Source organism: Leuciscus leuciscus (assembly GCF_965113295.1).
Source record: "Leuciscus leuciscus genome assembly, chromosome: 21".
Classification (NCBI taxonomy): Eukaryota; Metazoa; Chordata; class Actinopteri; order Cypriniformes; family Leuciscidae; genus Leuciscus; species Leuciscus leuciscus.
The window spans coordinates 23,834,752-23,860,169 of NC_138745.1; the positions used below are offsets into that span (position 1 = coordinate 23,834,752).

The window sequence follows — 25,418 nt, forward strand, 5'->3', positions numbered from 1 at the left end:
AATTACAAGTAACTAACCTTAAACCAAACCCTAACATTAACCAGTATGTTAATTAATATTAGTCAGTACTCATTTGCGTAATTACATTGTAACAATGCCTCCTTAAAATAAAGTGTAATCAAATGCTGTTGTTCATTGTCAGTTCATTACACCTATGTTAATTAATTGAACCATACAGTGTTACCAGTGTAATAATATAAACTGCGTAGCCTAAGTAAAAGGAGTTAACATGGACTGGTAGAGCATGGTTCTAGCAAATGACAAGGTCGAATATTTAAATCCTAGTGATCACACATACTGATCAAATCTATGAATGCAATGCCGCTTTAGATAGAGTATCTTTCAAATGATTGAGTTTACATGGAAATCAAACATTTTCTTGCAAAGCATCATCATGCGTGAGACTGCAGTGTGTGCGCTTGAGTATGGAAGAGTGCTGTAAGATGGCAAGTAGCGCAATACATGGATTTATGGTTGTTAGCAAGCGGCAGATTTCCTCCTGTTGTTAGAGAGTGTTGATACTGTCAAGGGAGAGGAGGGAGCGAGAGAGAGGGGGAGTGGGAACTGAGAGGGTGGGGAGAGAGACATACTGGTGAGGATACCGGCTGGTTTGGACAGAGAGAGAGAGAGGGAAGGAAAGAGGGGTGGGGAGTTTCCAGGATTGTTTAAGGCTAGTTTTAAAACTGCCATCCGGAGGAACCCTTTCAGTACCTCTGGAAAGCGAGATGGCCCAGACTGTGCCTCTGCTGCTGTTGGCCGTCCTGAACTCTCTGAGCTGCCACAGTGAAGTGAGGGCCAGGGACCCTGATGTGGAGGAAGAGGAGGCTGTTGGGATTGGAGGAAGAGCAAATCATACGCCTGTCACCTTTGGGATGCCACATGAAAATCCCAGCATCCCAGTGCCTCCAGCTGGCCCAAAAAGAGGGTGAGTCAAATGGGCATTTTTAAAACTCTATATATTTATAACTATACATCAAATTTTGTGTGAATGGACCATAGTCAAAATATTTAATTTGACGTGAATTATACTACGGATATTTGTCAGTTCAATAAGATACTGTCTAAAGGTCGTAGGTCATCTCTAATTTTCATATAACCCTTGTTTTACACTACAAGTCAGAAGTCTGGACATGCCTTTTTTATTATTAATACTATTTACTACAAATCAAAAAAAGTTAAATAAATTAAATGAAAGTAGACATTAGTGACCAAAAAAACGGTTATAAATCAACTATCAACTATCCAAATCAAAGTAGCCAAGCATCACAACTCTAATCATTCGCTCAGCTTATGAGGTGCATCATGGGATGTTTTTCTTCTGATTGGCTGCTTTTCCTTCTCTATCTGGCCCAACTATTCATTTCATAAAATAACATAAATAACTAAAATATTTTTTAAATGACAAAATAATGGTAATGCTTGTAATAAACTGTAATAATTCAAGAAAAAAAAATTTTCATCAAGTTACTTTAAAATTTTGTGTTGTAATTCCTTCATACAAATCTTTTTCTATAAAACTAATTTTAAGCATTTAAGCATAAACCTTTAAAATCACGAGACACCAATTCAAGTCAAGTGTGTCCAAAACTTTGACTGGTATTATATTTTCTCTGGAAGTTTTTTATTTGCTAAACGATAGTATAGTATACAACAGTACAACCCACTGAACAGACTAGACTGTACATGTATCCCACACAGCCTTGTTTTAATATCATATTATTAAATATGCCATTTACCCTGACTAAAGTCCTTTGTATTCTTCCTCTGTTCTGAGAAAGAAAAAGCGAATGAATTTGCCCGAGAGGCTTAATTACAGTAATCTTACAACGAAGATACAAGTCAGGGCTTCAGTGATCTGGGAAGGTATTATGGAGTGACTGAGTTCCATTGTGATATCCAATATATACTGATCTGGGGGCCTATATGTATAGGAGCCGTAGAAGCTAGCCGTCCACTTCTATAGTCAGCTCAGTCTTAGATGTGTTAGCTGATATTTCAGCCTTGACAACACACACAGTAGCTCTCTGCTGATTCCTTGAGGATGAGAGGAATTCGACCGGACTGGGCATGCTCACTACAGCTTAACAGCGAGGCAGAGGACAGGTACCCCTACAGCAGTTTTCAAGGGCATTTGCTTCTAGTCTGGACCAGAACAAAAGAATATGAGAACCAGATGTGTCCAGAAAAGACATGGGAGGAGTGCTAATCAAAAGTGTTTAGGTGTTTAAAGAAAAATAAAAGAGAGATAAAAAGAGAGGTGAAGATGAAAGAAAGGTGGACTGATGAAGGATGTTCAGATGTGGGTACATGGAGACAGATTAACGATAAAACCATAAAGCGGCAGACAGGGCTAGAATTCAGCCAAACTATGACTGAATCAGTGGCTGAATAGGGGCTGATGTTTTACTGGACAAAGGGTTTATGGTTCAAGGTGGCAACGAAAGGAAATAGGACAGCTCACTTATATCTAAACACTGAAACGGATGCACAAAAAAAGGTCAGTTGAAAAAGCACAAGTAATGGGCCGTACTGTACATACAAGATGTGTTCTTGCATTTGAAAACACCTAACAGAATGGACACGTTATACAATTTGAGCTGTTTCTACCTTGACAAACCATCTTAAAAAACACATCCTGGTGCTGAGAAAATGGAGAAACATCATAGCAGTTAAAATGTCCTTCTAGTGCATGTTCATATATGGACCATTCACACATGATGCATTGTGTCCATCTGCACTCTTTTTCTTTTTTTTATGTGTGTACATACGCAAACATGCATTTGACAGACATCTTTAACATTTGCAACGCACTTTGCTGTTTTAAGACACAGTAGCCATGCTTCCTTCCTTGTGCACAATATTGGAACATCACCTAAAACTTTTGCGAATAAAACAAAATAGTTACTTTCTGTGAAATTGGCACAAAATATATGTAATAAAAATGGAAGTTGCTGCAGTCAGGGAAGCCACTGTGGCTCTTTTTCATACATTATAAATGCCTCAGAGCGTGCATGCAATAAACGCTGTCATGTTATCCTGCGTTCGGACGCAGATGCCTGGTGTTTGGGAACGCAATCGTGTGAGACAGTTCTGGGACTGGGAGTTAATATTACCCTACAGTTTTCATCATTGATTTTGTCTCAGTCATTTCAGAATAACCAAACCAACATTTAAGATGCCCTGCAGTGAAATTGGACAACTGGTTAGTCTGAAGTTTAAAATCATTGGTTACCCGTAAGCCAATCGCATAACGTTTGGTTATGACATGTGTTATGCGCCGGCTCAGCCACATCGAACTTCCACTGTAAACACATGTATGATGCGAAAATAAAACCATCGAGCGAAATACCGGAGTGAACATGGCTGTGAACGACTTTTGCAGATTATGTGAAGTAAATCTACGCATCCACGGTACAATCAGCGTCTACGTCACGCTCTCAGCCCGCCCTCTGTTCATTGATTGGCCGGCTGTTTTGAGGCCGGAGGAAAACTGGGAGATAGGTCGCTATCTCAGACTGAGTACAGAAGCGAACTGAAATTGAGCGGAAGTACAAAGTCTGACGTAGTCAGGCTAGTGGATGCCTTACGGATAAAAAAAACTACATCTGCGCATGTTTTTTATGCACATTTTTAGAATGTATGAGCATCTTGGCATTTCCATCCACCATTTTATTATGATATCTCAATATTTGCATAAAAATGGGTGGATGGAAACATTGCTAGTGTTAAATTAAAAGGCAGAACAATGCATCACGTGTCCCATAGAAACACAATATGGATGCAAGAACACATCCTATGTGAACAGTCCCTAAGAAATGCCTCCAAGTCATTTGAGGGGAATAAATTGTGTTTTATAAGCTTTGCTAGAAAAAGCTGCATCTTTGGAACAACAGACAGCAGAAAGAAAAAGAACTGACCGGGAAAATCTTATGTCCCTTTATGTCAGCTTATATAATATTCATAATGAGAACAGCACAGTGAGCGCCACCTTTTCAAACATGCGTTTCAGTATTCGACAGGATGCAACTCCAGCAATACTGCAAACTAGGTCATTTTTGCAGAATACAATTTGCACACTTTACTGTAGGCTATGTTTACGAAATAATACACAGAAAAACACAGACTTGTCAAAATAAGATTGAGCATGTGTAAACATCGTAATCAATGTGTGCATATCAGATTCTCCCTGATACAACAGAAAGCTAAAAACAAACATAATGAACGTGCCAATAGAACGACATATAAAACCTTTTGCTCAGCGATAATATCTTGCCCCGAGCTTGTTGGGAAGGGTACAACAGGAAAACAACAGGGGCTCAAGAGCATATATCTTCATCAGTCTGTGATTGCATGTAATCTCTGCTCTCAACTTTCACTTTTCCCTCGTTTTTTGTTCTGTTTCATCCTTCCAAACTTCCTCTCTCTGGTCAGACACTGGTGTGCGTATGTAAATCACCGTGTGGTCACCACAGCCGTACTCTGCACAGAGACTCAGACAGTGAAATCAGTGAACCCCTGTCCCGATGGAGCTCCTGACTGTCAAATCATCACGTGAGTCACCTCATAAACTCAAACAACCTCAGATCTTACGTTTCTCAAAACTATGCTTTGCTTTATTGATGATGATGATGATGATGATGATGATGGTGATGATCAGGTATAGGCAGTCCTCACGTCCTGTGTACAAGCAGAAGCAGACAGCACTCTCTTCTATGCACTGGAGGTGTTGCCCAGGCTATGGAGGACACAACTGCCTGGAAAAAGGCAACATACAATCTCCAGGAAGAGGTCTGGATACAATCCTTTTTACACAATAAAGCATATGCATATCTAAAGTATTTTAGGAGTATGCATGTTGCTCTTCAGCCAATTTAAAAGGAACATCAGTTGAGCTGCCCATCCAGTTTTGGTGACTCATCTGTTACTTCCTCTTTATCGTTCTTTTCCAGACAAACCTCCAGAGGATGAGAAGCATGCTTCAAAGTCTGAGGTTCATGACAATGACAACTCAGGCAAGTCTGTTGTTTTGGGCAAAACTGGCTTGACCTTTCATACCTTTCCTCTTTCTGCAAGCTTGCTTCTTTAAAACAACCTTTCTGACAAACAGAGGAAATATCTAGCAGGCGCCTGGCTCAGTGAGTGTCCTTCAACAGGAAAGGAAGAATCAGCTGGCACTCGGGATAGCTAGAGATAGAGATAGAGATAGATAGAAGCAGTGCCTTATGCCAGCAGGCAAAAGGAACAATCATATTTAAGAAGAATAACAACATCTTAAAGTTGTTTTCCAAATTTCCAAAATGTCCTGCAAGTGAATATTTTGATAGCAGATTGTCAAATCACATTAATACTTTATTGAAAACATGTGAAAGTACAGTCTTTGGCAGTTCTTTAAAATCTAAAGTCTTTGTGTGTTTATGAGAGTCTCATGTGTGCCAAATACTTAAACCTGGTATCATGAAATAAAAAAGGATTATTCTTAGTAAAAATAATATTTAGTTTCATAATATTCTGTAATATTGGGTCATTAAATGTAACTTTTGGTATTTTAAGCCTGTTAAATGCTTAACGGATAATAACCCCTCTAAACTGAGCATATGCGTGGGCCCAATATTTACCCTCCGACTCACAATGTTGTGGTTAACTTCTTTCCCACATTCTCCCTCCAAACAATTTTTGGTGTGTTTTTCTGCAGAAGTTAAAATGGAAACAGACCTAATGGAAGATGCAAGCTGGTCTGACAAACATCTACAGGAGGCTCCCATTCATGGTTCTTCACCAAACCAGAGCCCTGTTGGTAAGACACGGAATCTGTGCCCAGCAAACCAAAGCACACAGGAAAACATTTAGATTTACACATTACAGTATAGGCATACTGTGAGATTTTACCACGCTAAATTGAATGGCATGACTACATAAACAATGACGTCTTCCTCTAGAGGATATCCTCTCTTTCTTATAAACAAACTCAACCGTGACTAATCACCCAGAGATTTAGGCAGAAGGAAGGAGATTAAGAAAGAAGGGCAAAAAGTCATCACTGAACCACATGAGTCATGGAATAGCTGTTTGAAAAGGGGTTTATATATTCTCTTACGTTTATCTAGCCAATGAGCTCATATTGTTTAAATGCAATTACAGCCTATAAAGGAACATCCATCAAAAATGCAGAAGTTGTACTTATTCAGATATTCAGTAACATAGTGATATGTGTTTGTGTAGGAGGCTTGTAAGAAAAGGGTTATTCCTGATGAAAACATCATAAAAGCTCATGTAGAGACCCTCAAATCTCAGGCACATTGATATACTCTAGGGACGAATCAATATGCTGATATAGACAAATATATCTTAATTGCATATTTAATAGGTCACACAAGTAACAAACATAGTTATTTCACCATTTTCCCTTGTTAATATCTGAAATATACAAATTGTACAGTATTTCTCCTAAATTAGAGGCTTGTTAATGATATTCCAGGTGCCAAAGAACAGATCCCTACCTCTCAGCCTCTGCAATTCCTTGATTCATCAATTCTGCTGTCAATGCATCTGTTAATGTCAACCATGATGACTCAGCTTCAACCAGTGCTGGAAAGCTTCAATCAAACACTGGAGCATCTGTCCAGTGAGGTGGACACACTGTCTCAGGACTTGCAGCAGTTGCGGATGGAACAGGAAGGCAGCAGATCCATCAGCAGAGGTGAAGGTCATAGTAGATCTATTGAGCAGAGACTAGAGTACAGTCATCTTCAGGTCGACCAAATGAAAACCCAACTGAACGCACAGAAAGACCAGATGGAGAGGGCCTTTCAGACCCAACAAGAACTGCTGAAACACAACCTAACAAAACTGAAGGAAGAGATGGATGATCAGATCAGTCAGAGTCAGGATGCACAGGTCATTAATTCACTCGGACTCCTTAAGTGACTATTAAATCTTAACACATAGAAACAGTGTATAAATAAAAAATGTTGTGTTATTCCAACAGGTGAATCTCCATTCTCTAACTGAATTGGTTAAGGAGGTGAGACTTGGCCAGAAAAGGCTGGAAGGGGCACTGCAGAGAGAGCGTGCTGAGTTTGTCAATCAAAGTGGAGGCCAGCCAACACAGGCGTCAGGAGTGTGGGAGGCCATCACTCGGCTAGATGAGAAGGCACAAAGTAACTCTGTGCAGCTCAGCAGCTTGTCTGACACTTCAAAAGAGTCTGCTAGAAAGATCAATGATCTGCAAAGAGACCTATTGATCCTGGGACAGAGCCTAGGGGAGGTCAAACAACGCACTGAGCTCCACTTTGTGGAGACAGGTCTGGAGGTGGAGGCTACTCGCGTCAGGGTGCTCAACAGCATTGGGGAACTTACAGCTAACGTAAGTGCGCATGAGGGCCTGTTGAGAGAAATTGAGCTTGACCTGGACAACATCTATCATCAACTACAAAGAAATGATTCGGTAATTGCAGAGCAGGTCTGTAGCTGCAAATCGATGGGAAGCTCACTAGCTAGGTTGGAGCTGGAGGTGGCTAACGTGACACATTTAACAAGACAGAACCAACTCGCACTTGAGGAGGCAAATCTAGATAGGAATCAGGCCACTCAAATGGAGGATCTTCATCAGGGCCTGCTGAATATGAAGGAATCATTGGCATTTGAGCAGAGCAGAAGCAGGAGTCTTCATGACAGTATTTCCCAGCTACAGGCGTCACTCCTGGACAGTCAGCAGGATATACAAGGCCTGAGAGAGCGGGACGAGGAGAAGTCGGCTGAAATTCAAGGCCTATCAGCCATCTTCTCTTCCCTCCTGAATGATGCTGTACGCCACTCTGAAGTCCTGGAAGTGCTACTCGGAGAAGAGGTCTTGGAATTCACACGCTGGTCACATAGCCAAAAGGAAGAGCTCAGTATCCCAAATCTTTTACAGAGAATGCATGTGATGCAGCAAAAGATTGAGACACATGATAGGAGTCTGAATTCTATTCGGAGAAAGCATCCTGACGGAGATGAGATGAATAGCGATGACCCGGTAGCATACTCAGAGGGGACCGCCACAAAGAACCAGGTGAAGGGCACTGAAAGTTACCAGTCCTCATTAGAACCTTTGACTGGAGAGGAGGATGTGGATTACTCCGTCAGTGACTTCTGGAGTCTAGGAAAAGAGGTGGAGCAATTAGCAGGTAGAATAACTATGTTGGAAGAGCGCTGTGGCAACTGTACTGAGCCCCCTGGTGGCTCTGTTGTGGAACTGCAGGCAGATATAGCATACCTACGTCAGAGCCTAGACGATCATTTGAGAATGTTTCAAAAACTGTTCAGTAATACAGAAGAACTAGCCAGCTCGACCAGAAGCCTGAACTTATATGAAGTTTGGAGGCTGGTGAGAAAGAAAGAAGAAAAGAAAAGGAGGGGGCACAAAAAGCAAGAAGACCAGGAGAAAAGGGAAGAGAAGTCTTCCAGTGAGCGACGCAAAAGATATAGTGAAACAGGTAAGAGATCTCATTAATACAGTTTTTTTTCCATTTTTTTTTTTTTTTCATTAGTTTTAAACATGAATGAAGATATTTGGTTCTGAAAGGCCTATATAGTGTACACACAACAACACTGCCTCTAAATGGACAACACTAAAACTACATCATGACAAAGCAGTTTTTCTGTAACTTAAAAGTATACATTTTTACCAAAACAAATCATCAAAATAACTTTATCTCTTCAGAACATGCTCGGTTACCACATCCCCCCGTGGTGTTCATCACAAGCCTGGACTACAGAATAGGGCCAAATGGGGAGCTTGCATCAAAAAATGTTGCTGTGAACTACGGTGGTACTTTTAATCCTATATCAGGGGTGTTCCAGGCCCCTGAGACGGGACTCTATCTCTTTTTAGTGACCTTAGACTTTGAGAGAGGCCTTTCATTGGCTGTACTGAAGCGCAGTGGAGTTACAGTGGCCTCCCTCAGACAGGAACAAGGGGAAAAGAGGGGACCAGTGAGCCGAGCCTCTCTGCTGGAGCTTCGGCGAGGGGAGGCGGTTACATTAGAATTGATGCATGGATCATTACGGAAAGCGCAGCCTGAGGATAACAAACTGTCTGGACTATTGCTCTTCATTACAGAGCACAAGGACATGCTGTGAAAAGAACTGGCATGGGAGGATACATTCAAGTCTGACGCACTGTGCGTCACTGCCAGACATGCTTTCATTTGCATGCATGCCATGCATTCTCTTCTTGAAGGTGCAAAAATACTTGTTTAAATATTATGTTTTGTATTTGGTTCTGGAATATTACTGAGAAAACAGGTAAGAAATAAGGGGAAGAAAGCATATATACCAGAACAATTTAGATACCACCAGACCTTCTGTTGGTCTTCAAAATGTGGAGGATCTAATAATAAGGCATAGTATGGAAACCAGTTACTATGAGGCGATATGAATAAACAAAAGGTACCAATAGTGAGGGTAATTCTGTACATCCAACAATTCATGCATTCAAATGATCACATTCAATGCAAATATCAATCAAGAAGAAGGAGGCATGACTGTGTACTAAAATAAGGTATTTTACTTAAAAATTGATACATTGGACTAATTCTGTGTACAGAACAGCTTTTCTTGGTAAACATAAGGCATCTCTCTTAAAACCAGATACTGTGCACAATACAGTTAAAAAAAGGTTCATATTATTCAGGCCATTTTACATATTTCCTTACACATTAAACAATTAGGACAAAAATATTGTGTCATTTATCTAGACAGATAAGCTTAAATCAGTTCAAATGATATTTTACAGGTTAACTTGCTTGATTGTAATGGACAGAATAGGCTTGAGCACAAAACTGCAGCCCAAACAATGAGAAAAGACATGCATAAGCAATGTGAGATCTGAATCTTCAATGCAAACGTTTTTGTACTAGTGTCTCTCCTTCCTTGTACCTTTGTAGAAATGCAGAAGTGGAACTTGTTTTTCGAGGCAAAGGACCCTAGTTTTGAAGTTGAACCTGAATTCCTGAAGTGCTAATAATGCATTGCGTGATTCAAATGTTTGACTAAGCTCTTTTGCACACACACAAAAAAAAATGTGTTCACATAATCTCATCAGTTATGGGGGAATTTTTTTTTTCATGTATATGAAAGGTGAACTTAAGTCGCCTGTCCTGACTTTTGAGTAAATTATAGATAAAGTTTCACACATTAGAACAATGACAAATGATAATTCACACCCACACTTTCATAGGAAGTCATTAAATGTAGAATTTCATTTTAAAGTCATAAATTTACTATTACTAGTATTTGTAAGGTTGAGCTGCTCAGTAAAAACATTGAGAATGTCATTTGCAAGAACAGTGTTAATAGTCCTGCAAGGAAAAGTATCTTACCACAATAATTCATACTATATGACATGACATGAATAAATAGCACATGCATTTGCATTATTCAATCACATTAGACATTTATGAGTCATATGATTTCCAAGCGTCACAACATTAGATTCAAGGCAAAACAGTTCAAATGAGGCATTGAAAACAGCAATCCAATCTGACACTGAAAAAATTCAGATGTGATATACTGAGGTTGACTTGAAGGCTATAGGATAAAACAAAACAACGGTTATGAGGCATTCAGGAGCAGTAGGCATCCATTTGCACTGACACATCTGCAATGAGGCAGATCAGATCTGCCATTCTGGGTGATTGAAAGTCACCATATCTTTTAGATGAATAGATCTTTTTTAATGGCTGCAGTGTTGGCAATATTTGACTGGTGGTACTTCAATACTTCATGCCAGAGCTGGAGTTATGATCACATTACTCATTATACCTGAACCTTCTATTTCTAACAACAAATCCATTCCAGGTCTTTGCAAAAGTAAAAACCCTATCGCTAACACCCAGTTTTGTACTTGAACATCTAATGGACAGATTCTCAGAAAGGAAAGCAGTTGAAGTAATAATTCTTCAAAAAGGCTATTAATTAAAATATTAATATGTAGTTAACGGGACATTTTCTTTTATACATATACATGACAATATGGGTCATTTGAATTAAATAGGGCATGTTCTCTGACGTTTCGGTGGCCACAACTGCACATGGTCCAAATGTAGAGTGACCATTTTGACACTAGCCATACTGGAGCACATCCCAAGCATATGGCTGGTTCGGTCCAAATATCACCCTAAATATGTCCACCTCTCAAGTCAGTCAATAACAGAGCCTCAAGCCTTCTCCCAAATGGCTCCATTACTGTGCTCCCATGGCAAATGGTGCCATCTTGCCACTCCTCCATACAGATGTATTGTATTACACAGCTTTCACAGAAAGCACCATATGCTCTTCAATTCTCTCCCAATATACAAGAGTGCCTGAAGAAGGAAAAATGGTGGCGATGGGGATGGTGTGAGTAGTGATGCCTGTTGAACAGTTGTCCTTACTGTCCTTACTTCCTCGTGGATGCGTTATGGCACATACTGTCCAGCAGAGGGTGCTACATGACACTAAGAGCATAACTGCAACAGGACGAGGAATTACAGCCAGACAGGGAGGGAAATGTTCTGCTCAGCAGCGCTCCCACAGGTCTGTCTAGGAACTGAGGCAATAGTTCATAAAGTGAGCATAAATATCTCCATGATATATCTCAGACTGGCATATGGAGGGAAAACTGATCATATTTTGATATCCTGTGATTCAACCATTTTGGCAAGTGTTTTCTTGACTCGAAGAGCAGTGAGGCGAGAGGATGGGTTGTGGGCCCAGCACTCAGACATAAGCTTTAGCATGGCCCGTAAGCACTGTGTGGAGATGGAGACAAGAGACCAGTTGTTTTAGGGTTGTATTTTACACAACTATTAAATGGTTCCAATGCAGTGATATTTAAAGACCCCATAAAATCTAAAGTTCTGTGGCTTTTAGCATCCATCTGTTAGCAATGAGATCAACTATATGCCTAATGTACTCTTAAATATTGACACAATGACTTCTTATAAGCACATTTGAAATTTACAAAAGTGAAATGGTTACAAAAGATTTCTATTTTAAATAAATGTTTGAACTGTTTGAACTTTCTATTCATCGAAGAACCCTGAAAAAAATGCATCACAGTTTCCACAAAAATATTAACCAGAGCAACTTTTTTCCAACTTTGACAATAATAAGAAATTTTCCTTGAGCTCCAAATCAGCATATTAGAATGATTTCTGAAGGATCATGTAACACTGAAGACTGGAGTAATGATGCTGAAAATTCAGCTTTGCCAAAGTTATAAATTACGTTTTTAAATATAAAATGATAGAAAATAGTTATTTAAATTTTAATACGTAATGTTACTGTACTTTGGATAAAAAATAAAAAAAAATAATTAAACATCAAATAAATAACTGTTGGATATCAGTCTAGCTGCGCATAAGAGACTTCTTTCAAAAACATAAAAAAAATTGCAGTAAAAAATTAAATAACATTTAAACGGTAGTGTATGTCAACACAAGATCGATAAAAATTAGTATCTGAGCAGTGTTGAACTGAACTGTGGTGCTTGATCTTACCTCGTCACTGTTCCAGCGATTAGACACCACTGGCCGCATGCCTTTAACACATACCACTTCCCTCATGTCCTCATAGGACGGTTCTGAAGGTACCATGTCCCAGTATGGCAACTGATACTCCTCAACAATACCTGCACATAAAAGAAAATTCCCTTATTAAAACAAATCCATCACATATGTATAAAGGAAAGACAAACATACTTTAAAAAGTGTGTATACATTATTATAACCTCAAACACTCTAACACATGTAGACCGTACCTCCTGTCACGCATCTGCGGGCCATCTCCCAAACAATGAGACCGTAGCTGTAAATATCAGCCATTATGTATGCTTGGAATTGGTTCTTATTTAGGGTCTCATCCAGGACCTCTGGTGCCATGTACCGCCGTGTTCCCATCCTTGTGCTCAGAGGGACATCCACCTCATTGGTGTCACTAAAATAAAAGCAAACAAGTGTTCAAACTATTGCAAACAACTGCATACTAGCTTCAATGATACTTTTTAGTCATTGCCAGTGTGCCAAGACATTTATTTGCATGCATGTTTGAGTATGTGTTGTTAGAGTGTCTTCACCTGTTGTATTTCACAGCCAGGCCCAGATCAGCAATGCAGCAGGTGCCATTCTTCTTTATGAGGATGTTTTTGCTCTTTAGGTCTCTGTGAGCGATGGCAGGTTTGCCCTGTGTGCCGTAGATCTCTGTGTGGAGGTGGCACAGGCCACAGGCTGCAGAGTAGGCCAGCCTCAGCAGAGCCTGTGTGTCCAGGGTGGTGTATTTCAGATAGTCATAGAGAGAGCCGTTCTCATGGTAGTCCGTGATGAGGAAAAGCTGAGTGAATGCACCCGTGCCCTTAATATCTGCAGCTATAAAGCCTGGAGCAAGACCGGAAGAAAGAGTGTGAATGTTAAAGGGTTAGTTCACACAAAAATGACATTTCTGTCATTAATTACTCACCCTCATGTCGTTCCAAACCCGTAAGACCTTCGTTCATCTTCGGAACACAAATTATAATATTTTTGATGAAATCTGAGAGCTCACAAAAAGTATTCTCGTCGCTTAAAAATATTAAAGGTTGAACCACTGTAGTCACATGGACTATTTTAACGATATCTTTACCACCTTTCTGGGCCTTGAAAGTGGTTATGATGTTGCTGTCTATATGGGTTTGGGGGGGTCAGAAAGCTCTCGGATTTCATCAAAAATAATTTAATTTGTGTTCTAAAGATGAACGAAGGTCTTATGGGTGCATAAGACATGAGGGTGAGCAATTAATGACAGAATTTTTATTTTTGGGTGAAATAACCCTTTTAAAAGAAAGGCAAAACAAAAACCACAGCAGCAATTTTACAGACAGACGCATTAGAGAAAATATAAAATATGCTAAGTTTTATACCAGTGTACAAAACTACAATTTGTGAAAAATATTAATCTACCTTTAACCAGCTAAATGTTTCATCGTCCCTTCATATTAAAATATAAATGCAATATACATGTATTTGACTCTGTACATTAATAATGATTATTCTACTGGTTTTGCAATGGAAGTATCATATCAAATTATTAAAATGCAATGCTCCCTACTATGAGACCCTACTATGCTTTTTTTGATGAAACCTACCGAGTATATTCTCGTGTCTCATGAGCACAGTTTGGTAAATCTCAGTCTCTCTGAACCAACTGGCCTCTTCACGAGTAAAGAACACTTTCACCGCCACCTTTTCTCCTCTCCAGCGACCGAGCCACACTTCTCCATACCTCCCCTTTCCGATTTGACGTACCATCTGTATTTGTTTAGCGATGGTGCGCTGGACCTGTGAATCGAGAGAATTGGTCAAGTCAACTCAAAATATTGAATGGTTCATAACTACAAACATTTATATTGACTCAAGAAATTTCCATGACCTTTCCCAGACTTTTTAAAAACTGTGTTAATTTACATAACTGTAAACCCTGTCTTTTTTTGAAAAACATGTTTAGAAACGGTGCCTCACCAGCAGGGGGAGCCCTGAACCAGAGCCAGTGCTTGACTGACTAATAAGATCTTTGAGAGACTCTCCTACTGGGATGAAGGCCTCATCCTGCTCCAGATCTCTTTGGTACCGCCTCCGTCCCGTCTGTAGCTTATACCTGATCAAACAGCCACATAGAGTATATCATCACCTTCAACACAATGTTACATCATAGAAGCTGTTTCACAAAGGGATCAGTAACTTATTACTAAGAGCAACAGTATATATATCCATGCATTAAGATCAAGCACAAAAGGTGTCTTAAACAGATGATCAATCTTAAACAGGTGTGTCTGTGCCAGTGTTATCAGTATGCTGGTCAATAATTAACAGACTGTAGTGCATCTTTCATTCATTTCAGCTGGATAAACATGTCGTTATGAAATTAAAGTCTCACCTGTAGTAGCACACCACAGTTATGGCCACTAAAGTGAAGCAACACACTGTCACGGAGATCAGAAAGGCCAGCAAGTGGGCGTTCCATAACTGAGGCTCTGGATTACAATGAGATCACAGACAACAGTTTTCATCACTGATAATAAGAAATGTTTCTTCAATACCAAATAAGCATATTACAATCATTTCTGAAGGATTTCTGTGACACTGAAGACTTGAGTAATGGCTGCTGAAATTCAGCTTGGCCATCTCAGGAATTGAATTTTAAAACATTAAAATGAAAAACAGTTATTTAAAATTGTAATATTACAATATTGCTGTTTTTACTGTATTTTTGAATGGAAGTGTATATATATACACACATATATTTATTATTTTTAGGTTCTTAAGGGACGTTCCACTTACTTCCTGGAATAGGAGGTGGAAGTGTGGGCTGAAGGTCTCTATTACAGAAATCTGTGGAACAGCACTCAATGGTCCGTCTGGGCTGAGCATTAGGAGAGTCCTGGACAACAATAACCACATTCAGTCATTCATAATGCCTCAGCACTTAAACATCTATTCTTCACTCGCCCATTTATGTATTACCTTGCACTGGAAGTGGGAGCCCTCGTACTTCATGCAGCCGGAGGTGAGGATAGCCTCGCCATGCTCATCCTCCTCTACGATAGCAAAACACTGGCCGTTCGTCCTGTGTAAACACACAAAGACCATTTAATCACAGTGTTTGTGATTTAGATGAGCAGTTAGAGGAAGCTGAAAGTGGCTGTTGTGAGCAGTAGGTAAAGCACATGGTGTACTCACTCGCAGGTGTTGTTTGTGGCATCTTCGGGGCAGTGGATCGAGCAATAGCAGCTAAGGAAGCGGGCAGCATCCTCGGGAGCCACGGTGGACCCGTCCCCAGTCTGGGGTCTCTTTGGATCCGATCCGGGCTTGACCCCAGTGCCATGAAGCATGTAATCTGGGTTCTGCCCACCTAGAAGGGTTGAAATAGGGGAAATCAGATTTTTAGACCACCTAGAATGTGATCTAATAGCTTCATCATTACAGCTCAATATTTACACCACAAACATTGAGTCACTATCAAAATAGACAATCCTTTTTTTAAGGAATATTGCAGTATTTATTATAAATTATTTATTCGTGCACATAATGTTCTTTAAATGGGTCATGACATGAGAAATCAAATTGGCCTTGATCTTTTGATATACAAGAGGTATTTGTACCATTAAAGCATACCTTAAGCTTCAGAGCTTAAAATATCCTCCACATTATGAACAAAGCATTTATTTAATCAAGCTCCAAAAGTGGCTCGTTTTGATATTGGAGGACTTGTGACGTCACACGGGCTAATGCATTTGCATATGCCTGCCTCCAGGACAAGACATCGATGAATAGTTTAACATCATTGCACCCACTTGCATTCAGTCGCTTAACGGCTGAGACACTTGCCTGAATCGTATTCAAGCGTTGCGTCAAAAGCAAATAGAACCCATTATAATCACTTCGCCATTATAATCACAGTTTGCAAAGAAACATTTGTTGACAGAAGTAGCAGTCAACTGTATTGGATCCGACAGCAGCTAGTTTGCAAATCACATGTAAATGATTTTATAATGCTTTGTCTGTTAATGACAGTTTTTCCACATATCCATTTGTTTTTCTTGTGCAAAAAAAAAAAAACTTTCTTTAACATGAACCTAAAGGAACACATGAACCCTTTTAAAGTTAATGTCCCCTCACAATCTTTTAATCAGAATTATCTTCCCCTCCTTCTTGCAGTGACATCTCTTCTCTGATGATGTGTAAGAAAGAAAAAGAAAAAAAGAAAAAAGAAAAATTCACAGCCACAAGGACACAAATCCCCTGTTATTCTCTTCGGTCTCTGCTGAATTATACTGCAGGGAATCTAGGGATCTTAGATAAATAGGTGGGAGTGAGGAAAACAGATCACCATAGACTGTGAGTAAAAGAGGGAGATAAGGATTTAAAACGTGGACAAAGAGAGAGAGAAATGGAGATTTCTCTGTGCTGTAACCTGATCTGTCTGAGTGTGTGAGCGTTTGTCGCAGACAGACAGGGTGCATATTGCTTCAGGCACAAAGACTCATGTGTTTGGTAAGTATTGCTGTGGGTGCTTCCTCTTAGAGCCCTGCTGCTTGTCCTGCAGGTCTGGGCAGGCCTAAACCCAGTCAAAATAAGCCCACACTAAAACAGGCATGCTGCTGTTTAGTAAAACACCACATTCCACACCTAGGATCTCATTACTAGAGCTGTGCTTCAGACCCATCCCACGTCTTAGACTCCTTTAGACTTTACCTACATCTCTTTCTCTGAAAATTCACATAAATATTAGATAAATGGGCAGGAGATTCAAATGCAAACAAGTATAAATGGCAAACTCCATCCAGTAGGAAGATCTTACCTGCTATCAGCAGAGTTACACGACAGCAACACCTCCAGCCTTATCAGCTGGGGTGGAGACCACTAAAGTGATATACAGTCTGATAACACAGAAGTGTGGAGCCAGGACGCTTTAAACCCTGAGAGCTGATATCAGCTGGGGGAATGAAGAGGACGTGGCACAATAATATCGGAGGAAGAGAATTAACAAACCGCTGGTTAAACATCTACAGGAGAATCACACAATTCAGTGGATCACAATTCATAAATACATTGTTCCTGATCAGATGTTGCTTCAATACATGTCTACATTCATATTCAGTGCAATCAATGAAGAAGCAGGTCATGTCAATAATCAGAAACTCTTAAATCTGTATTTTAAGTGCAGTCACAGCTGCATCTACGTGGAAAGAAGCAATATGGAAATATGGACTATATCTGTGACAGAGAAAGTGAATAAAGGGCAGAATAGAATGGCAGAAGTCGTGGGGTGAATCTCATGAATAAATGTACAGATCATATTACACTCCAAAATCAAACAACACACACACACACACACACACACACACACACACACACACACACACACACACACGATTTTGGATACAAATAAAATTAAGCCTTTTTGGACCTTTAAGGCATTTTAATTTCCCACAAAATTTCACATCACCTTAAATTCTGGTTTTGCTTTTTAGTTGTTAGTAACACTTTAAATAATTTATTCATCTTAGTTAATGTTAATTTAAACATTTACTAATAAATTATTTACCGCTAAGTCAAAAGGACCTAAGCTAATATGAATTAACAATGGACAGTTTTTTTTATTTTTATGAAATAACGTTAACAAACATTAAAAATAATCGTATTGCTTATTATTAATGTCAGTTAATGCATTAATGTTAACTAATGAGACCATATTAAGAAGTGTTACAGATTCTTGAAAAAAATTTAAAAAAAAATTAGATGTAGATAAATTGTAGATGTTCAGTTACTATAAAAAAAAATTATAATAAAAAAACAGGAAAAACAAATACCAGAATATAATATTTTAATTTAAACCACCATAAAACCTGTACATAAATAATATTCATAATTTAAATATATTAATGTATTATAATACATGAAGTATATTTTATATAATCAATGGTTATTAAAAAATCTTAATGGTCCTAAATGCAGGCTTTATTTCCTTACAGCACTTTGTAATTTCTTTCATTTTGATTGCAGGCTGAAATATGACCTGGGCATGTTTCATCATGAGATTCACCCAGGGACTTGAAATGATCTGAGCGGAAAAACATCATGCTCAAGCCAGGAATGAAAGTGTGCTTGACAATGCAGTGGCTATAATCAGTTTTATTGAGAGGGATCCTGGAACAGATGTGTCAAACACGATAAGATGTTACTCAACACCAAGTCAATTTGTGGAACATTGCTTACAAAAGAACGTGTCATGAAACATTCTGTTGAATGGCCTGAGGGTGAAATGGTGAGAAGTGGGATTAGAAGGGAAAGTGAAAGACCAGATTAGGAACACAAGAGACAGGATTATAGTGTGTAAATATGAGGTTGAAGACCGGGTCGAGTGGCACGAGCTCTGGAGGCTGATCAAACACTCTTGAGTCCGCTCTAGTGTGTCCTTTCTTTCTCTTTTCATGTAATACTTTGTCTCCTGGTGTATGAGTCAGTCCATTCATATGCTGCTTTCCTGCAATAGCCAGCGATATAAATCTTCTGTTTATGTGTCATAGTTCAGTTTTTGCAGATGAGAAATGTTTATTTGAAGCCATGAAGTTGTCCCATGGCCCCCTCCATTTGGGCAAAATGCAAAACGCCCGGCTAAAGCATTTGATGTAATATCTTTGATCACTTCACAGTTTAGTCCAGGCGCCGATGCTGTCACACAGGGCCCAGTGTGATAATGGAGGTGGAAACCGGTAACATAAACATGGTAGAATAGAGACAGGAAAAATAAAGAAAATATTGCTCTGAAATCCCTGCTCTCAGCGAGAGGCCGGTAAATTGAAGGAATGCGAACGGTGTAGTCAGAAACACAGGCTGCTTTTAAGAGCGACTGTAAAAGGCAGGCTAATCTGTTATGATGTGTTGAACCCTACACGTCCTAACAGCTACAATGCGCAGATAAGCGCAAGCTAAATTCCCGCAACCACAACAGCGGCACACAAACAACCGCAGGGCTCAGGAATGTTATCTGAGCTGAAACACATAAAACAGGTTTTGAGCCAGAAGGTTTACTAAATCAGAGCAGATGGGACTTGTTGCGCTATCTCCTCTGAAGTACCTCTGAGGCACCAAGTGATTCATTGACATTATGAAGCCACTGACTGAATACATTTGCTCTCTTTCCCCCTCTCTGTGTTTTTCCTTGGCTCGGAGAGAAGAATCTACAGAGTATCGCCGTGCTCCTACATGTGTGCTTGATTGTGGCTCGCCGTCACCGTGGAGTCTGAGGTCTGGCAGTACTCAGGCAGTAATGAGTCCTGCTGACCGCATTCTCCCAGCCTGTAGGCAGCTCAGCTCAGACTCCAGCGCCAGCCTCTTTAAGAGACACTTCGGCTCCATTTTCCATACAGTTGGCCCAAACATATACACAGGACTCTACAGTTACATGTGTAATCAGTGTAGGTGCTGTGAAGCACGCTCATGAGCCCCAAGCAACAGGTGAAGCCAATCAGAAATCTAACGGTGTAGATGGGTAAAGCAGCTTGTAGTTTATCACAGTGGCCCCAAACACATTTGTACACTTAATGACTCCAACAGACAATGTGATTTCAGCAAGATCATTACTAAATCACATTGTACGACATGGATCTAATAAACTTTGGTATGTCATGTCTGTAGACTGTACGACGATGACACCTATTGAATCGTAGGCTACAAAACAAGTTAGTATAGAAGAATAAAGCATCATCAGCATGCACTAGTGGTAAACAAACAGAGCAAGATGAATAGCATTTTGGCAATTGTGGTTTTTATGTGCGCTGAAAAAAAGAGGAGGAAGCGAAAGAGGCGAATATGGATGCGGTCATGGCTAGGTAAAAGAGGCAAACTTGGCATGCCAATTTTGCAAATGGATCTTGAGATAAGTTTTAGCTCCATGTCTTGTTGATCAATAAGTCATTTCATGTAGCATTTTTATTTGCTAGTCAGTAAACACTGTGAGATGATTATGCTAAATTTCTGACACTTTCAGAAAATTAGCGCTGGCTATCTTTGGTCGCGAGAACGTGACACCGGCTGTATTTGAACCTCTCTCACGGTACAATGTAGGACCACCGTTTAGGAGCCACGATCACAGAAGTCACTACAATTGGTCATCTTTTTTATGGGAAAACCCTAAAATCATACAATGTGTTCCGGGCATAAGTCACACTTAAAAAGGTCTGAATGTCATTGCATGAAATATTAAACCAAGTGACAAGTACAAAAAATATACTTACACAAACTAACTTTTCTGAGCAAGTTTGTAGTAGTACACCCAAAAAGTAAAATTCTGTCATCATTTACTCACCCCAATATCATTCCAAACCTGTATGGGTTTCTTCAGTGGAACAGTGGAACACAAAAGAAGATTTTCTTTTTCTGTCCTTACAATGAAAGTCAGTGGGAACCAATGTTGTGACCCCACTGACTTTAATTAAATGGACAGAAACAGCTAAAATATTCTTTAAAATATCTTCTTTTGTGGTGTCAAGGTCATTTTTCATGGACGTTTTCCAGTCAGTTTCCCACGTTCAAAAATGCATCCTACTGGTGTAGTCCTTCATATTAACTGATCCACAAAACCCAACAACCAGAAAGTGTCTAAGACAATGTCTTGACTGAAAAGTGTGCTATACATCTAAACAAGCCACTTGTTTCGATTTCTCTAATGCAATGGCTTTTTTGTAATATGGTAGTGTCTATATCCTTTTTAGGGCCCACTATATCATGACATTGTGTTGCTTGAAGAATTTGTCTGCATAAGATGAGGCAGTAGCTGAAGCTTTAACTCGCGGGTAAACATCTGTGGTTTGACCCTATTAAAGCAAAGGGTAGAGTAGGCAGCTCAGAGTCACTATTGAAGCTGTAATGGGAGGCTGGTCAAGAGGCGAGAGGAGAATATGAGTGCTTCACAGACTTCACACACCTTCATGAACAGACTCTGCTAAATGCTTCTGGTTTCTGTAAAGTACAAAAGTGACAAAAGATTGCAAAGAAGCTGTTCTGCAAGTCAATTTTTAAAGTACAGACCGAAAAGTAGCACACTTTGTGGAGAAATGACATAAAACCGATCAGTCTGCATGTGTTCTCGGTGGTGTAGCTATTATTTCTCAGCACTGCAGTAAGACTTAACAGGAAATGATGCAACGAGCCAGCCAAGTCTCTACGAGGGCGTTTGGCTCACAAGCCTATAATCAAGACACTAGTCCTCATGACAGTCTCAGAGTGTCTGCAGCAGAAACGTAGGAGAGGGTAAATAAAAACACAAAAATCCTCCAAGATGTCCTTGTTCCAAAATACATCACTGGGTATCCATTAGATACATCAAAATAACATGTGAATCATGTCCCCTTGAGGGATGACATGTAGGAGGTTTGCCCTTCTGTGAGAGGCTTAAATATTAGAGACATTTATTTATTTAATCCCTACACCGGTTATTCATTAAAATATGTACACGTATACAACAAAAAGTAACCGAACAATGAGGAAAGGCCAGGCTGTAGGTTGTGGGCTGGCAGGAGCGACTTAAGCTTTAAGTGGCCGTTAACCTGAACCTGCCATTATTATTTATTTACTTTCATCTCTTTAATAACGATCATTATAATTATCACATGGGCTCCCATTTCAGGGCCAAATCCCCCAACACATAATAATCCAACACTATTTGAACACCAGCTTGTTAAAAATGGAATGAGGAGAAAGAAAAAAAGGGAACATGTGGAAAACAACGGCCTGCCTGACACAGACCAATAAAGTTGAATGCCTTTATGAAAGTAAAGCTCTAATGGGCATGGAGACACCTCTAGAGCCAAGTACCCAACAGCAAGCTGTAAAAGTGAGAGTTCAGACCGCCTTTAACAGGCCCCTGTGCCGCACCGCTGAACATATGTTCGCTAGAGTGCACGCATGTCAGCGTACAGAAGCTCAACGTAGTCCTCTATTCAAATGCTTCAGAACCTGTGGTCTACAAAAACAAGGAAAAGCACAGTGACGCACACCAGCACAGGCCTTCATTGTCAGACAGTAATGATTATTTCCTGGAGAGCAGCACGCATTTGGCATATTTAGCTTACTACCTGTCAGCCAGTGCAATGCCGGAAATAGTTAAAGTGTCAGGGAAACTCACAGCATCGACAATAGACTCAACAAGCTTCCTGTAGTAGGGCCTGGCCGGGAGGCCCAGCGTGGTAGAGCAGTGCAGGATGGGAAATGAGGGCACAGGGACACTAAAGCAAGTGATTTATTCAAAGCTAATATTAATAAGCATGTTGTGGCCATCAACCAATAAAAGTTTACAACAAAAAATGAAATTGTATTAAATGCTACAAGTATATTTAGACATAACTACAATTTGAGATTTGCTTAATATTTATTCTCACAATCTCTGAGAATTTACTGTATAAATAAAAATGCCTCAATTTGATGTTATATTTCAGCCTACATGGGTTTCTATATTTTCTATAACTACAACGTCCTGCTGCAGTTTTCCTGTCCTATGGGGCTCAACCTATAAGTGCTCAACCTCACCTTCTCCAATGAAGGCAGAAAATTCCATAGTTCATTTATTAGTTCAAGCCTGTGTTAAATGTGTTGAATGACATGACATTTCTCAGAAGAACATGCCGCCATATTCAGTCAGGAGAGATTATTCTGTGTCAGACGTTGACCTGCCCTCAGATCAGCTTTCACAAAGAAGAGGGGGGGAAAAAAACTACAAAACACGCTCAGCAGCATTCATCTGCAGTTCCATTCTCACTCCGTCTTGTTCTCATTGACACTCTAGACTCCCTCCCCATTTAACAGGAACCTTTGCAATGACCGAGGGTAGTTACCCTTTGTTTTAAAGGCTCTGGTTGACTTTATGAGTGAGAGAAATTGCTGCCAGCAGCCAGCACCCATTTCTTCTTTTGTTCCTTTACAGGGAGGGGAACACCAGAAGGAAGAATATATTTAAAAAGAGCCTAACAAGCAGACAGTAGCCACTCCAAACAATTGTAAGGTTAAAACTGTGTCAGTGCAGTGAACAAAAACAACTTTTAAACTGTTGTACCAAAAAAACTGAGAAATTAAGCTTCTAAAATGCATTCCCACCCCAGAGACTTCAATTTGCCTTGGTCATTTCCTTTTGTATACAATATTACGAGCTTAACTCTAAAAGGAGGTAGTGGGGTTGTGAGCTTTGACAGTAATTTAAACTTCTTAATCTCTTTCGATCTGTTTTTTTCTTTCTTTTTTTAACAGACTCCGTAGAGGCGTAACTCTAATTCTTGATCGGAGGAAAAAGCTCTCTCCCATGGCTTTCATGTTGCCAAGAATAGACAGCGTTCATGACTCCAAGATATCATTCACTGGAATAGAAAGGCACTTAGAAAAATAAACTTCAAATAACTAAACAGATAGTAAGACCTTATGACATAAGTGGGCAACTCTGAGATACTCAAGAGTCAAATGTAAACAATGAATCTACTGTTTTTAAGCAACAAGGGTAGTCCACTGCAAAATTGCTGAGTGTTGTTTTGTAGCTTGAAAAAACTTGTTGACTGCATAGCAAAATATTACGTAACTAAGTGTGCTTTGACTCATAGCTAGGCTCACATGGAATCTGTGTACAAATATACACAGTACGCGACACAGTTCTCAACAGAACTGCACCCGTCACAGACAAAGTTTAGCATTTGCACATCACCACAATCTTTATTTATTGAATATTTAGGCTTACTTTTTAAGCTTTCAGCTATAGATAAGCATCAGGTAATTTTAGACAGTGTCTATAGCAATTTGTCTGTCTACAAAATGACAAGCACCAAAAACTCTGATTAAGTTTTTAATACATCATCAATCCTTTTTCCAAAATGTGTTTTTGTCTTACCCTGATTCCCTATGGTAACTAAGCCTGTTATACGTTTTTATATTTTAGACTGAGCAGGATTAGCCTGGGAAAACCCAGACAAACCTCCGGCAAATTTAGATTTGCTCTGCAAGTAGTCTGGCAAAGAGCCCATTCAAGCCGATTTCTAATCTGTCCAAATCGCGGCACCAATCAGAAACATTGAGGCGGGCTTTACACGATGACGATCGCTCTGATTGGTTTTAGGTCTATCCAATTGCGCCCAGAGGCATTTGAGTGACGTCCGTTGGTGAAGCGCACCAACTTTTAAATGCATTATTATATTCAAATTGCAAACACATGAGGACAGTCTCCATGAAAGACCCACTGGCAGATGAACGTGTTACTACTTTTCTCTCCGAAACGGTAGGAAATTAAATTAGATTTAATTGAGGATTTTAACTGTGACAAGATGATTAACAGGGCAGTTTACGAGACAGGATGCACGCGACAGATCCGTCCGATAAAGATGACGAAGTAGTATGTCCCAAAGCTTGCCTACTTTTTTGCTACACATTCAAAAGTAAATACATTTTCTTCACAAAAAGAGTACATACTTTTATGGCGTAGTGTAACTTAGGCAAATTGGGATGCAGCATATGGCTTTACACGATGACGATCGCTCTGATTGGTTTTAGGTCTATCCAATTGTGCCCAGAGGCATTTGAGTGACGTCCGTTGGTGACGCCCCTTTGGAAATGAGTTATTAATGAAGCTTTGCCAGACCATAACTCAGTTACTACTGAGAATGGTCTGGTTTTAACCAGGCTAGAGCAGGATGGTTTTCTAAGGAAATTGCGTACATACATCGCTCGCCCGTGAGCGTCTCGTCATATCTGTAAATAGAGAAAAGTTGCTACGGGGCAATTCCACGCAAAACTGTCACATCCATAACGCCAACTAAATACCATGGCATTGTGTTGGCGTTATGGATGTGACAGTTTTGCGTGGAATTGCCCTACGGCTACTTTGATGCA

At 39.8% G+C, this 25,418-nt stretch overlaps 2 protein-coding genes and 1 long non-coding RNA gene across 3 annotated transcripts in view; 2 read left to right on the top strand and 1 right to left on the bottom strand.

Moving 5' to 3' along the window:
* Positions 1-25,418, top strand: part of LOC309485128 — a 300,702-nt gene that overhangs the window by 32,616 nt on the left and 242,668 nt on the right. The window lies entirely within an intron of this gene.
* On the top strand, positions 639-10,095 carry mmrn2b (multimerin 2b). The gene is made up of 8 exons (XM_082151751.1): positions 639-925; positions 4,432-4,551; positions 4,658-4,788; positions 4,950-5,012; positions 5,693-5,794; positions 6,476-6,894; positions 6,986-8,474; positions 8,702-10,095. Exons 1-8 carry the CDS (start codon positions 726-728, stop codon positions 9,118-9,120), a joined length of 2,943 nt encoding a protein of 980 aa, XP_082007877.1. The 5' UTR covers positions 639-725; the 3' UTR covers positions 9,121-10,095.
* The window catches only part of bmpr1ab (bone morphogenetic protein receptor, type IAb), a 36,067-nt gene continuing 20,174 nt past the window's right edge, over positions 9,526-25,418 (bottom strand). The window contains exons 4-13 of the mRNA XM_082151757.1: positions 15,732-15,903; positions 15,516-15,618; positions 15,333-15,432; positions 14,929-15,025; positions 14,514-14,649; positions 14,141-14,333; positions 13,097-13,394; positions 12,782-12,957; positions 12,522-12,652; positions 9,526-11,771 (exon numbers count right to left, since the gene is read on the bottom strand). Coding sequence (XP_082007883.1) covers positions 11,646-11,771; positions 12,522-12,652; positions 12,782-12,957; positions 13,097-13,394; positions 14,141-14,333; positions 14,514-14,649; positions 14,929-15,025; positions 15,333-15,432; positions 15,516-15,618; positions 15,732-15,903 — 1,532 coding nt within the window. The 3' untranslated portion in view covers positions 9,526-11,645. The remainder of the gene's footprint in view (positions 11,772-12,521; positions 12,653-12,781; positions 12,958-13,096; positions 13,395-14,140; positions 14,334-14,513; positions 14,650-14,928; positions 15,026-15,332; positions 15,433-15,515; positions 15,619-15,731; positions 15,904-25,418) is intronic.